At 42.6% G+C, this 12,524-nt stretch overlaps 1 protein-coding gene across 9 annotated transcripts in view; it reads right to left on the reverse strand.

Moving 5' to 3' along the window:
• The window catches only part of Sbf2 (SET binding factor 2), a 306,924-nt gene that overhangs the window by 56,452 nt on the left and 237,948 nt on the right, over positions 1-12,524 (reverse strand). For all 9 annotated transcript variants that reach the window (XR_001785572.2, XM_006507927.3, XM_006507926.2 and 6 more), the window contains exons 19-25: positions 11,110-11,366; positions 8,034-8,206; positions 7,122-7,195; positions 4,930-5,125; positions 2,719-2,846; positions 1,260-1,435; positions 63-208 (exon numbers count right to left, since the gene is read on the reverse strand). Coding sequence is in view for 8 of the 9 variants with exons in the window: in XM_006507927.3 (XP_006507990.1) it covers positions 63-208; positions 1,260-1,435; positions 2,719-2,846; positions 4,930-5,125; positions 7,122-7,195; positions 8,034-8,206; positions 11,110-11,366 (1,150 nt within the window). In the remaining variant the exon portion in view is untranslated. The remainder of the gene's footprint in view (positions 1-62; positions 209-1,259; positions 1,436-2,718; positions 2,847-4,929; positions 5,126-7,121; positions 7,196-8,033; positions 8,207-11,109; positions 11,367-12,524) is intronic.

The following is a 12,524-nucleotide window of genomic DNA, read 5'->3' on the forward strand; positions in this document are numbered from 1 at the left end:
AAAAGAAAAGAAAGAAGGAAAGAAAGAAGAAAATTGAATTATGGAAAATAATTCTCACATACCAGAAATATCATCTTCTTCATTCCACCCAGGACGATTTACTCTCTCTTCCACAATTGTTCCTGTTCTCTTCTTTAATAAATACTGCCTCCCAATTGTCATTTTTCCTGCCTTCTTGGCACCTTTCACAATTGTTTTTGAGAAAGTTCTAGAAGTCACAGAACCAAAGATAAAATCAGTTTACTACAAGGGCACCACTAATATTTTGACATCTCTATTGCACATACCCACATCCTATCCTATGTATCGTATAACTGCAGTGCATGGCTTTGCTAAGCTTCTTCTTCACAGCACTTTCCTTATTGTGGAGAATGATTTTCCTATAAATGACACTGCCATTAGGTAAAAAGTACAAAAACTTAAAGTCTGACATAAACTACTGATCACTCAAATGTCCCTACCACCTCCACCTGACACAGAATCTCCAATGTAACCCAGCTGTCCTGGAATTTGCTATGTAAATCAGTCATGTCTTGAACTCACAGAAACCCACCTGCCTCTGCCTCCCAAGTGCTGGAATTAAAGAGTGTACCACCATGCCTAGTTGATCACTCAAACCTTAAACTTCTGGGTTTGTTTTTTGGCATTCCCAAGCTCATTCCCTGTCCATGCCGTGGCCTCCACCGTGGCCCCATAAATCACATTAGCAAGTCTTCAGTCTAGCACCAAAAGATCCCCTTCGTTCAACTCAAACTTTCTCTGAGGTCACATGACAATAATGGTTGGCAACACTTATTTCTTATAAGTTTTAGGTATGCATAATATCTTATCTCTAATTAGCTATAAACCTGTTCAAGCATAGAAAAAGAATAATTCTTTTTAAGAGGCAAAAATAACAACTCAAGATATTTAAAAATACTTTTGAAAATGAGTTTTAATTGATGAGACAATAAGATATACATTAGGAGTTCAAAGGGCTAGCAAAATGGCTCAGTGCAGAAAAAGATGCTTGATACTGATGATCTGAGTTTAACCCCTGGGACCCACATGGAGAAAGGAGAGAAGTGTGTCCCACAAGGTGTCCTTTGGTCTCCACACACGAATGGCATGTGTGAGGTCATGAACACACACACACACACACACACACACACACACACACACACAAGGTATGAGAAAAGCCATCATTAATAAAAGATTACTTCCTTTCCATTAGCTATGGAAGGGGTGAAGATGCTCTAGAGACCCATAGTTCCTCTTACCGGAAGGAGGTGTTCTTTTCTTTCTGCTTGGGTAAAATGATTTGTGGGGTAGTTTGTCCAGCAGCAAAAGCAAAGGTGCTGAAAATGGACTGAGGGTAACGGAACTTCATCAGCTGCTTCTTAAAGATGTCGACCACTTCTGGACTGACTTCTTCATCAAATGCTACTTTAATCAACTAAAAATAAAAGAGATTGACCTATCAGAAGCATTAAGGATTTCTTGACAACTTTTACTCATATCACTGAAAACAACAAAAACAAACAAGAAAATGAAAGTGAACAGAAAAAATAGCAATATTAAATAAAAATATTAGTAACAATACTATAACTTTAGAAGTTATAGGATTTTGGAAGTTGTAGAGACTTTGGGTAATATGAAATACAATTTTAAAAGTTTAAAAGAAAAAAGTGTGACTGGTCAGATGGCTCAGCAGGTAAAGGTGTTTGTAACCTGAGTTTGACTCCTAGAACCCACGTAATGGTGGGCAGAGAGAACTGACTCCAAGTCATCATAAAATACAAATCTAGGAATAGAAAAGTCACTTTCACAAGTGTAGACAGGCAATATTTAAGTGGAACAGTAAGAAAAGCCCTAGTAGTTACAGCTGTGAGCCGGTTCCAGGACTAAGGCAGCAGCTTCGGTGTGAGAGAGTACAGGAAGCACAGCCCTGAGGCCAGCCTGGTCTACACAAGAGAGAAGGCCGCTCCACAAGGAGGAGAGAGGCAAGCCTTGAGCTTCTTGGGAGTCTGAGAAGTCAGCAACAAGGAGCAAAGGATAGGAAAACCAAACTACCATGGACATGAACTTTGAAAAAGGAACAATGGAGGGAGGTCACTCCTCCTACGCAGACTTCTCCCCTGCATCACTGTTTCCACAGGTTTGGGAAGTCACGGTTCAATCAGGGGTCGTTCAGTTATTCCTGACAACAGTGTCTTAGCTCTAAACTCCTTAAGAGGTTTACTTTCTCTCTCTCTCTCTCTCTCTCTCTCTCTCTCTCTCTCTCTCTCTCTCACACACACACACACACACACACAAATAAAAGCAATAGAGAATTTCTTTCTGAAACAGAGTTATTTTTACTGAAAGTTTTATCCAGGAGGAGTTTAGAAATAAGTCATCAGTGAACAAGAGCCACTGTGTTTCTGATTGACAATTTGTTGGCCAAAGGAACCCTGAAGTAGAGTCCAAAGTCAAAGACACTCCAAGACACTCTCCTTCTTATGCTGCGCCTCTAACTTCTGACCTCACAACCATAGAAAACAGCTACATTACTAGACTTGTACAAGATATATATTTTTTTTTTATTAGAAGGGCCTTCCTTCCTTGCTACATGTTGAGTATTGTGTATGTGGAAATATGAAGTTGAAAGTACTCAGAAAACATGAAGTTTGGAATTAGGGACATCAAGTGGAAAAGGCCTATGCAAATATTGTAAAATCTGAAACACTCATGGTGTACCTGGAAAGACGCTGATGTGATCTGCAACCCTTCCTGCACGCTCTGCTGGAGCTGGTTCTGCATGGTTATCTTCTTCTCCTTGGTGATTGAAGCAATGGGAAAGCTCCGCACAACTGTTTGTTCACCAACTGTAGGAAGACAGGCCGTAGACTCAGCAACGCCACTTTATAGCTAGGGGCAAGAGTACCTTCTGCAGCAATTCATCAGCAGAGGACAATGTCAGGAGTGTAGTGAGAGAAAGTGCCCAGATTCTAGGATCTCACAGTGTGTGTGTGTATAATTTTAAGACAAGGTCTCTCATGCTGGGCATGGTGGTGTAGGTCTTTCATCCTAGTACTCAGGAGGCAGAGGCAGGCAGATCTCTGAATTTGAGGCCAGCCTTATCTACAGAATGAATTTCAGGAAAGCCAGGGCTACACAGAGAAATTTTATTTCAAAAAACCAAAGGGAAAAAACAAAACAAAACCAAACCCAAAAGGACAAGGTCTCTCTATGTAGTCCTGGCTGTCTTTCAACTATGTAGTAGACCAGGCTGGTGCTGAACTCACAGAAATTCTGACTGTCTCTGCCTCTAAATGTAGAGATTAAATGTGTGTACCACCATATCCAGGTCATGAATTAGTTTTATTGCACTGTGCGTTGAATAGGTTTGGCCTCTAGAGACTTAAATGTTTGGATGTTTTGACACTATCAGGAGGTGTGGCCTTGTTTGGAGTAGGTGTGGCCTTGTTGAAGGAAGTGGCCCTTGTGTCACTGTGGGGACAGGCTTTGAGGTCTCATATGCTCAAGCTAGGCCTAATATGGCATTCACTTCTCCTGACTGAGGATCAAGATGTAGAACTCTCAGCTCCTTCTCCAGTACCATGTCTGGCTGCACGCTGCTGTTTCCCACCATGATAATAATGGACTAAACCTGGTGTCTCTTCACAGCGAGAGAAACCCTACCTACGACCCAATGTAATTCACTCCTAAAACATACTAATTTTTCCAGAGTACAGGAACTGGGCTACCTGTCCAATCCTCATTGCTTCTATCTCCTTTACCCATTGTATACATATAAAATCCAGCGTAAGTCAGCCACCCAGGAATAGGTTTTAGTCAGAAATAAAGAAGTAGCTTCTAACACTGCAGAGGAAACCAAGATGGTTAATATAGCGGTAAAGCAAAAAGAGCATCTTGGGGTGGGGTGGGGGGGAGATAGTTTGCTACCCCAGGTCGGTCACAAACTCATGATTCCCTTACACCGTGCTCCCTGCTGGGATTATAGGCTTGAGCTATCATGCGCAAGAAGAGAACAGATTTTTAACATCTGTTTCCATATGCAGAAAGCCTTTGAAAGATAAGACTAGATGTGTGTCTAAGAGGTTTAGAAATTTAAACAATTTATAAAACATGAATGTAAAAGTACACACAACCTGTGGTTAAGAAGACATGTCTAGAAAAGAAGTATTGTGGCCTTCCTTGGAGTTTCCAAGTCTCCACTGGGGGACTGTTACACAACACTACTATAACATGTAAGTAACAAGTGAGCAGATAATTCAAGGATCGGCGTATTACGGAAAAGGAGACAATCTGTATGCTAGAAGGATAGAGAATAATTTCTGCAAGACATGGGGTGGGGGTGGGAGTGGGGCGGGAAAGTAAGCTTTGAAGAAAGGGTGGGGTTTGAATCTGCAGAGGAAAGAGGAAGGCCTTTAGGTACCATGCTAGAGAACAGGGCAGAAGCAGTGACAGCACCTCACAGCTGAGCCCGAGCAAGGAAGCAGTGACTGCACCTCACAGCTGAGCAAGGAAGAGCTGGGCTAAGGATACTGGATTTTGAGGCTTACATATTTGTTCATTCCTCAGTTCCTGGATTTCTCAACTTATTAAGTTCATATCCAGAGACTAAGCAAAGCTAGTATATACATTAGATTTAAGTTTCAATACATGTTAAACAATCTATGACTGTATAATGCATGGGAAACCCTTAGATTTCTATGTTACTAATGGAGAAAGAAATCGTAAGAAAAAAGCTTTCTCTGACAAAACCTTTTCCCTAAAACACACATTAAAATTGCAAAGAAAAGACAACAAAGTGAGATTTCAAGCCCAAGTCTATCCTTTTCTTTTCTGGGTTTGAAATGATGTGCAAGTCATTGTCCATGGCCTAAACTGAACCTCTTGTGCCATACAGAGACTCCTGCTCTGATGCAGTGTGCAAGGTCATACCTAGCTGGTCATGCGGTGTCCCTCTAAAGAGAATTCTGTATGTGGTGAGGAACAAGGCGCCTTCTGCAGGCAGGAGCTGAGGACCTCCGAGGAGACCTCCAGTGGCTTCTTCGCGACCATCAGGATCTAGTAGGACTCGAAGACCTTCACATACAATTTCTTCTCCTGGCAGTAGAGCTGGTCGAAGAATCTTGGGCTAAGAACAGATAACTGTTTTAGAAGCAACTCTTGCGGGTGTTCCATCATGTAGTTCCAGGTTACCTTCTCATGTACAGTTTGGACACCCTGAGCCAACCCTGAGCCTGACTTGCGAAGAAGCAGAAATGGAGTTTCTAAGCCCAAGTATGAAAAGGTTCTTTGCTGCATTGCTTGTTAACAGTTCAAAAATAGGAGAATAACTTGAAAGTCTGAAATGTCCATTCAAATAATCATTGTGTCACTTAAATGAAATGTAAAAGAAAAAAACATTTAGAATATGAACAACTAATAAAGGTGGCCATGGCAGAGACAAGCGTGGGAAGGGAAGATACTACATTGCTTATTTCTTGTACACTTAAACTTTACATAAATGTAAAAGAAACAAACTCCTAAATGGATTTTGGGTGTTTTGATTTTTTGAGATAGGATTTCTCTGTATATCTCTGCCTGACTTGGAGCTCAATCTGTAGACCAGGCTGCTCTGGAACTCATAAGCATTCTCTGCCTCCTAAATGGTGGGATTAAAGGTGCACCACCACCATCCAGCAAAATAATTTTAATTTATTTATTTAATATAGATTCTCATATACTCAAGACTGGCTATGAATTCCTCATTCTATTGCCTCCACTTCCCAAGTGCTGAGATTACAGGGGAGAGAGAGCTGCCACACTTGGCTCCATAGTTAGCTTTTGCTGTTGTGTTTTAAAGAGAGTCTCACTATGTAGTACTTGCTGGCCTGGCATTCACTGTGTTGACCAGGCTGGCGCTGAACTCACAGATATCCACCTGCCTCTTTCCTCAGTGCTGGGACTAATGGCTGGCTGTGGATTTGTTTTTTAAAAAGCGTTATCCTTTTTTTTTTTCCTCCAAGTACTGAACTTCATACCTGAGAAATTTAGCTTAGCATTCAGTATGTGAGAAACACTATAATAAATTCCTCTTGGGAGATGTGGGTAAGAAAAAGATCATTCCCCCTGAAAAATCTGTTTTTAATATCTAAATCAGCTGGGCATAGTGGTGTACGCCTTTAATCCAAGCAGTGGGGAGGCAGAGGCAGGTGGATCTCTGTAATCTGAAGGCCAACCTGATCTACATAGTGAGCTCCAGGACAGGCATAGTGAGAACTATATAATATCTTCAAACAACAAAAGCCAAAAACAAACAAAACAAGAAACCCCCAAAACCCAACCCACACCAAAACCCAAACAACAATAAAAAACAAACACAGCCTAAGTCAGCATTATTCTTTTTTCAGACTCTAGAAATCTTAGAACTAAATTTAGAAATAAAAGTGTAATGACCACTCTATCTTAAGCTTCAGGTAGAACTGCTGCTCCTACCTATGTGGCTTCTGAGTGCTATTTTAGCTGTATTTTTAATAGTTCTGTCAGAGAGCTGAGGGTCCAAATTCTAGTCTGTAATAGGTGTGAGGCCAGCAGCAAAGTAACTATCCGAATGTCTTCTTCAAACACAGACGTCTAGGTCTCAGGGTTTTCTAATTCAGGAGACTCCAAATCCTTACTAAATTTTCCAGCTGTTTTTCATGGACAGTCAGAATCAAGAACCAAATGCTTTTATGGTAACTGTTTGAAATATTTTCTTCTTTTTCCTTTCGTTTCCTTTCCTTCTCTATCTTTCCTCCCTCCCTCCTCCCCTCCCTCCCTCCTTCCTGTCCTGTGTGTGGTGGTGGAGGTGGTGGTGGGTACATAAACCCTGAGACTGGGCTTGGGAATGAGAATTATTCATGACTTAACTCTGTACAAAAGGAGTTAACATGAGGTTATCATTGTTCTTTTGCTGAATAACAAAAAGGATAACATTTCTATTCAGCAGCTTAGAAAATCCTGTAGGGCAAATTCCTCAGAACCTTCCATGAATCATTAAAATGTCTGTAAATAGCTGAGAAGGCACCATCTAGAGCATGGTAGCCCATTGCTGCTGAGTTTCTGAAAGGACTGTTGCACCCTGAAAGCACACAGTGTGGAGTACTTACCTTCTGGATAGGTGGAAGTCTTCTACTCTCGCGATGTACTGCCTCTAGGGTCTCAATGTGCATAGCTACAATTCCTAGGATGAGTCAGAGTATTCAAAAAGAGAGAAAACAAATCAGGGAGAACAAAAGCAAATTCCAGATATTTCAGAATGAAAAACTAAAGTTTGGCAGGATCTCCAAAAGTTAAAATATAGTAACTATGTAATCTATAACATTTTACTCCTAGGCATATACCCCCAAAGAATTGAAAACAAGATACCTGTATGCAAATATTCACAGAACCATCATTCTCAAATCTCTAAAAGTGGAAAACCCAGGTTTCCATCAACAAATGAATGGCTGAACAATTAAGATATATCCATTTAATGGAATACTATTTAATCATAAAAAAGGAGTGATGTAATACATGGATGAACCTTGAAAACATTATGCTAGCTGAAAAAAGTTGGAATATTTATATGATTCTACATATGTAAAATCTCTAGAACAGAAAAGCTCATGGAGACAGAAAGCAGGTTAGATATTTCCAGGGCCAGCAAGTAAAACAGAATTTATTACCTAATAATGATTATCAAATATCTATTTGGAGGGATTGAACATTGTGAATATTATTAATGCAACTCTTATGTTAATTTTGCCACAGTTTAGTAAAACTTTGGAACTTGTCATAGTGCTACATGCCTATAATCCCAGCACTAGGGAAGCAGAGGTTGAGGATCAGGAGAGCAAGGACACCCTGGGTATACTGCAAATGTGAGGGTAGCTTGGATCACGCAAGACCTCGTCTTAGAACACAGTACCCGAGTAAAAGAAATAAAAAGCAAACCAGAGAAAAGTGAGCGGCAGCTCACTGTGCTGGGTCTTGACTGCTGCAACACTCTGACCCGTTAGCCACCCCAAGTGATTGCTTACCTGGTATCATGCAGTGGAGGCTCCTGATGTGGTCCTGAGTCACTCCACTCTCTGTACAAACCTTGTCAATAAATCGGGCAATGAACCTTACAACAGAGTTGGCCACATCACTGTTTTCCGAATCTTCAAACCCACTCTCTGTATCATAGCTCTCAGCTACACTTCCTGCAATACTAAGAGAGCCAAGGAAAGAAATCATGGCCAGGCCTCAAATTAAGAGAAGAAGGAAAAAAAAAAAAGACAACGTGGTAGTCACTTTCCAGAGGAAGTGAAACTTGCTAGAAGAGCTGTAAGATCAGTGGCACAGACAGTATTAACTCCAGAGTTTTTCTCTAAGTGTCAGGCACGGAATGTTATGTTCTATATGCCTACATGTAAATATCACTACTGGAGTAAGATTTATTATTATAAACAATATCTTCTATTACTCTCCCAAAAGGAACTTAGAAGCCACAGAAAATAAAGCAAAGGAGGCCTGTGCCACTTAGATTTGCTCCAGAACCTTCTGAACACCTTGTCCTTCCCAGTCACTCAATGCAGAGAAGCAGGAGGAAAGTGACTGGGGCTAGTGACTGGGGGGACATGGACCATGGCAGGTAGGCAAATGAACCCTTTTGGGATGCAGAAACGAGACGGTCTCTCTCTCCCTGCTCCCCTGCACCCCAATCCCTGTGGTGAATCATAACCCTTAGAGCCACCGTGAAGCCATATTTTTCTGCATGTGATAAACTCATGTCAGACAAGGTAACACACTTGATATAAAATGAAGCAGAAGGACTGAGAACAAAAAGAAAATGCAGAGCGGCCTGAAGGAGTCTGACACAGCTTATGAGAACCACAGAACTAGTAAGGCATTGCAGCATCTGCTGTGATGAGCAACACTGCTGCTGCTGCTGCTGCGCTTCCCTCCCTCCCTCCCTCCCTCCCTCCCTCCCTCCCTCCCTCCCTCATCTATCCAGGTAAATATTGTTACCTAGCACCCACTATCTGTAAAGATGTAGAGAATTGAACAATAAACATCACAAGCAAGGACACAGATAATATGCACATGTGAAATATGTCCCATTGTGATACGGTAGTATAGCTTGGGAGGTGGATAGCTCCAGTATAAGCTTGAGGCCTAGTGAGAGCTTGTCTTAAAAAAACCCCAAACCCCAATCCCAAACCATCCCCTAATAAACCAAAATCAAAAGAGAGAAAAGAAAATGGGAAGAAATCAATGTTATAGAAAACACCATGGGGGTGGGGGGACCAAGCAATCAAAGTGAAAAAAAAAATCCGCACACTTAAAAAAGGGCCAAGCCTATGTGAAGGGTGACACCTGGTCAACAAGGTAAAGCAAGAGAGATCCTGGGGACTGCTGCGGACAGGTGGGCAGTGTGGACAGAGGGAGTAACCAGCGGCACTGTGCCTGAGGATGAGCGGCCAGCTGACAAAAGAATTAAGGGAGCAAGGTTAGAATCACAGCCTACTCGTATAAGGCTCATGTTCAGCTCATATCAAAGGCTCTGTGTTTTATTCTTGGGACATGGAAACTCAGTAGAGAACAGGGAAGAAGGTAAGGCTGAGAACATTACCTTAGGGTTTGAATATGAAATACACCTATAGAGTCATGGACAGCTCTGGATGCCTCTGAATATTTATAATAAGATGGCTCTCTTGGGAGGTAGCAAAGAGGAAGAATGGGGAGAAGTAACTCGTTGGGGTGGGAGTGTATCCTTGTCCCAGTGCCTTGCTCTAGCCCTTCCTGTAGGCTCTTCTCTCTGCTTCTTGTGTGAAATGAGGAGAAGTTTTTCTTGCCACAGACTCTTGCTACCATGATGTTCTGCCCAAGCTCATGGGGGACAAACTATAATGGACTGAACTGACTGAAAACCTTGAAAATAAGTACCTCTCTTAATTCTCTCAGGTATTTTGGTCATAGCAGTAAAAAATGATTGATACAACATAATTATACAAATTCTATATATAAACTGAGAAACAAGAGGGCCAAGAATAATCATTTGACAAGAAGTTGCTCACCAGCATTTTCAGAGCATTTTCTTTATTAGCAGAATGAAACTAGTGAGCCACATCAGTGTATAGACTTTGGAGAGATTAGGTCTTGAGACGAAAGAATAGAGGTGCAGGGGTGCAGAGGTGCAGGGGTTCAGGGGTGCAGAGGTGTAGAGGTACAGGGGTGTAGAGGTGCAGAGGTGTAGAGGTGCAGAGGTGCAGAGGTGTAGAGGTGCAGAGGTGCAGGGGTGCAGAGGTGCAGAGGTGTAGAGGTGCAGAGGTGTAGAGGTGCAGAGGTGTAGAGGTGCAGAGGTGTAGAGGTACAGGGGTGCAGAGGTGTAGAGGTGCAGAGGTGTAGAGGTGCAGAGGTGTAGAGGTGCAGAGGTGTAGGGGTTCAGGGATGCAGGGGTTCAGGGGTGCAGAGGTGCAGAGGTGCAGGGATGTAGAGGTGTAGAGGTGCAGGGGTGCAGAGGTGTAGAGGTGTAGAGGTGCAGAGGTGTAGAGGTGCAGAGGTGTAGAGGTACAGAGGTGCAGGGGTGCAGAGGTGTAGAGGTGCAGAGGTGTAGGGGTGCAGGGATGCAGGGGTGCAGAGGTGTAGAGGTGCAGAGGTGCAGAGGTGTAGAGGTGCAGAGGTGTAGAGGTGCAGAGGTGTAGGGGTGCAGAGGTGTAGAGGTGTAGAGGTGCAGAGGTGCAGGGGTGCAGGGGTGCAGAGGTGTAGAGGTGTAGAGGTGCAGAGGTGCAGGGGTGCAGGGGTGTAGGGGTGCAGGGGTGTAGAGGTGCAGAGGTGCAGGGGTGCAGAGGTGTAGAGGTGTAGAAGTGCATGCAGAGGTGCAGGGGTGCAGAGGTGTAGGGGTGCAGGGGTGCAGAGGTGCAGGGGTGCAGAGGTGCAGGGGTGCAGAGGTGCAGAGGTGTAGAGGTGTAAGTGTGGGGGGCAGATTAAATAGGATGAAGGTAAGTTGGCTGTTTTTTTCTTTTTTAAAACAGAAGGGCTGAGCAGTTAGAAATGGGGAAAACAGTACAGCACCATTTGCTATGCTGCTGTGGAGATATAAGAGAGGAGCTGTGTGCTCCATCTCAGTACCTGTTTGTGACGATGCTGTTGCTCCCACTTTCCCAGTCTCCTGGAGCGGATGCTCGAAGCAGCTTGTTTTTACTCGTGTCGAGTGGAACGAGCAGGTTAACCATGAGGTTTGCAAAGTGAATGGCCTGGCTGAAGACGGTGCTCTCCTCGTGCTGCACCAGCTCCTGCTGAGTTGACTTGCTCAGGGTAGGCCATAGGCGAAGCTGCTCGGCTGCCAAGTCCATGGCTGTCTTCTCCTGATGCTGGCCATCGGGAAGCTTATCCCAGAAAATAAAGCCAACAAACCATCACTCTCTGTTTGCTCCACAGACATGGAAGGGGCTGAAAGCTGTCCATGTCCTAAATGCAGGGTTTCTCTTGGAATATTCGGTATCTTTTAGTATATTTTATCAGTATATACCATTTTAAAGGAAAATATCAAGAAAACATGTAAAGATCAGGAAAATGGCTTTCTTTTTTTTATTGTGATAAAGGGCCTCATCTTGAATTTGCTGTATAGCTGAAATGACTGTGAACTCTTGATCCTGCCCTTACCTCTCAAGCACAGGGATTACTAGTGTGCGTCAGCATGTCAGGCTGACTCTCTTGGAAATGATGGGAAACATCTGTTAAGTACCTGTATCAGCAGAGGTGAAACTCAGCATAACAACCATACAGCACACTGGAGTTGTTTCCCTGGCCCGCATACCTTCGTTGGCACCACATGACAAACCCAAAGAAACAGCAAAATACAGATGTAGGTTTCTCTCTCTAGCATCTCACCATGTTCACACTTAGTTGACTCTGTGGTTTTACCTCTTTGAAGCTGCTAGTTACAAAAATTACAAGACTCCCCATGAATGCCCTTGTAGGACACTTCAGTAGCAGCTGCTAAAAGTATTGTTTTTTCTCTCCTGCTCTTGAGAGGAAATGGAATGATCAAGGACACAAAAAGTATTGATAAATCTCCTTGTAAAACATAATATACAGAAATATGTAGGTAACTGTGAGAAGAGAGAAGAGATAATTGTTAATAGCAACACACATATGCATAAGTATTTTATCTAGCCATGGAGCTCTAAAACATATTGTATCTAACCCAGGGCTCAGAGATGGGGATACAGCAGCTGTGACACACTTGCTGTATGAATGCTTTGCAGATATATCAATGCCAGCAATCACAGCTGGTTAGAACTCAGCAAAGGCCCAGTAACAGTCTGAGTGAGGCCCCAGTCCAACAGTCTCTGCATCAGTTACAAGTTATACCTTAAGTGGTACATTTAGTGTTACAACAACAACAACAACAACAACAACAACAACAGCAACAACAACTCTGAATATTAATTAAATTTGAGCAATAATGATCAAATGTGTCAATGTTATTTGCTATCAAAATTTTTATTTTTCTCCTTAATAAGAAACCAGAATATGTTTAA

Source organism: Mus musculus, chromosome 7, assembly GCF_000001635.26.
Source record: "Mus musculus strain C57BL/6J chromosome 7, GRCm38.p6 C57BL/6J".
In the NCBI taxonomy this organism is placed as follows: domain Eukaryota; kingdom Metazoa; phylum Chordata; class Mammalia; order Rodentia; family Muridae; genus Mus; species Mus musculus.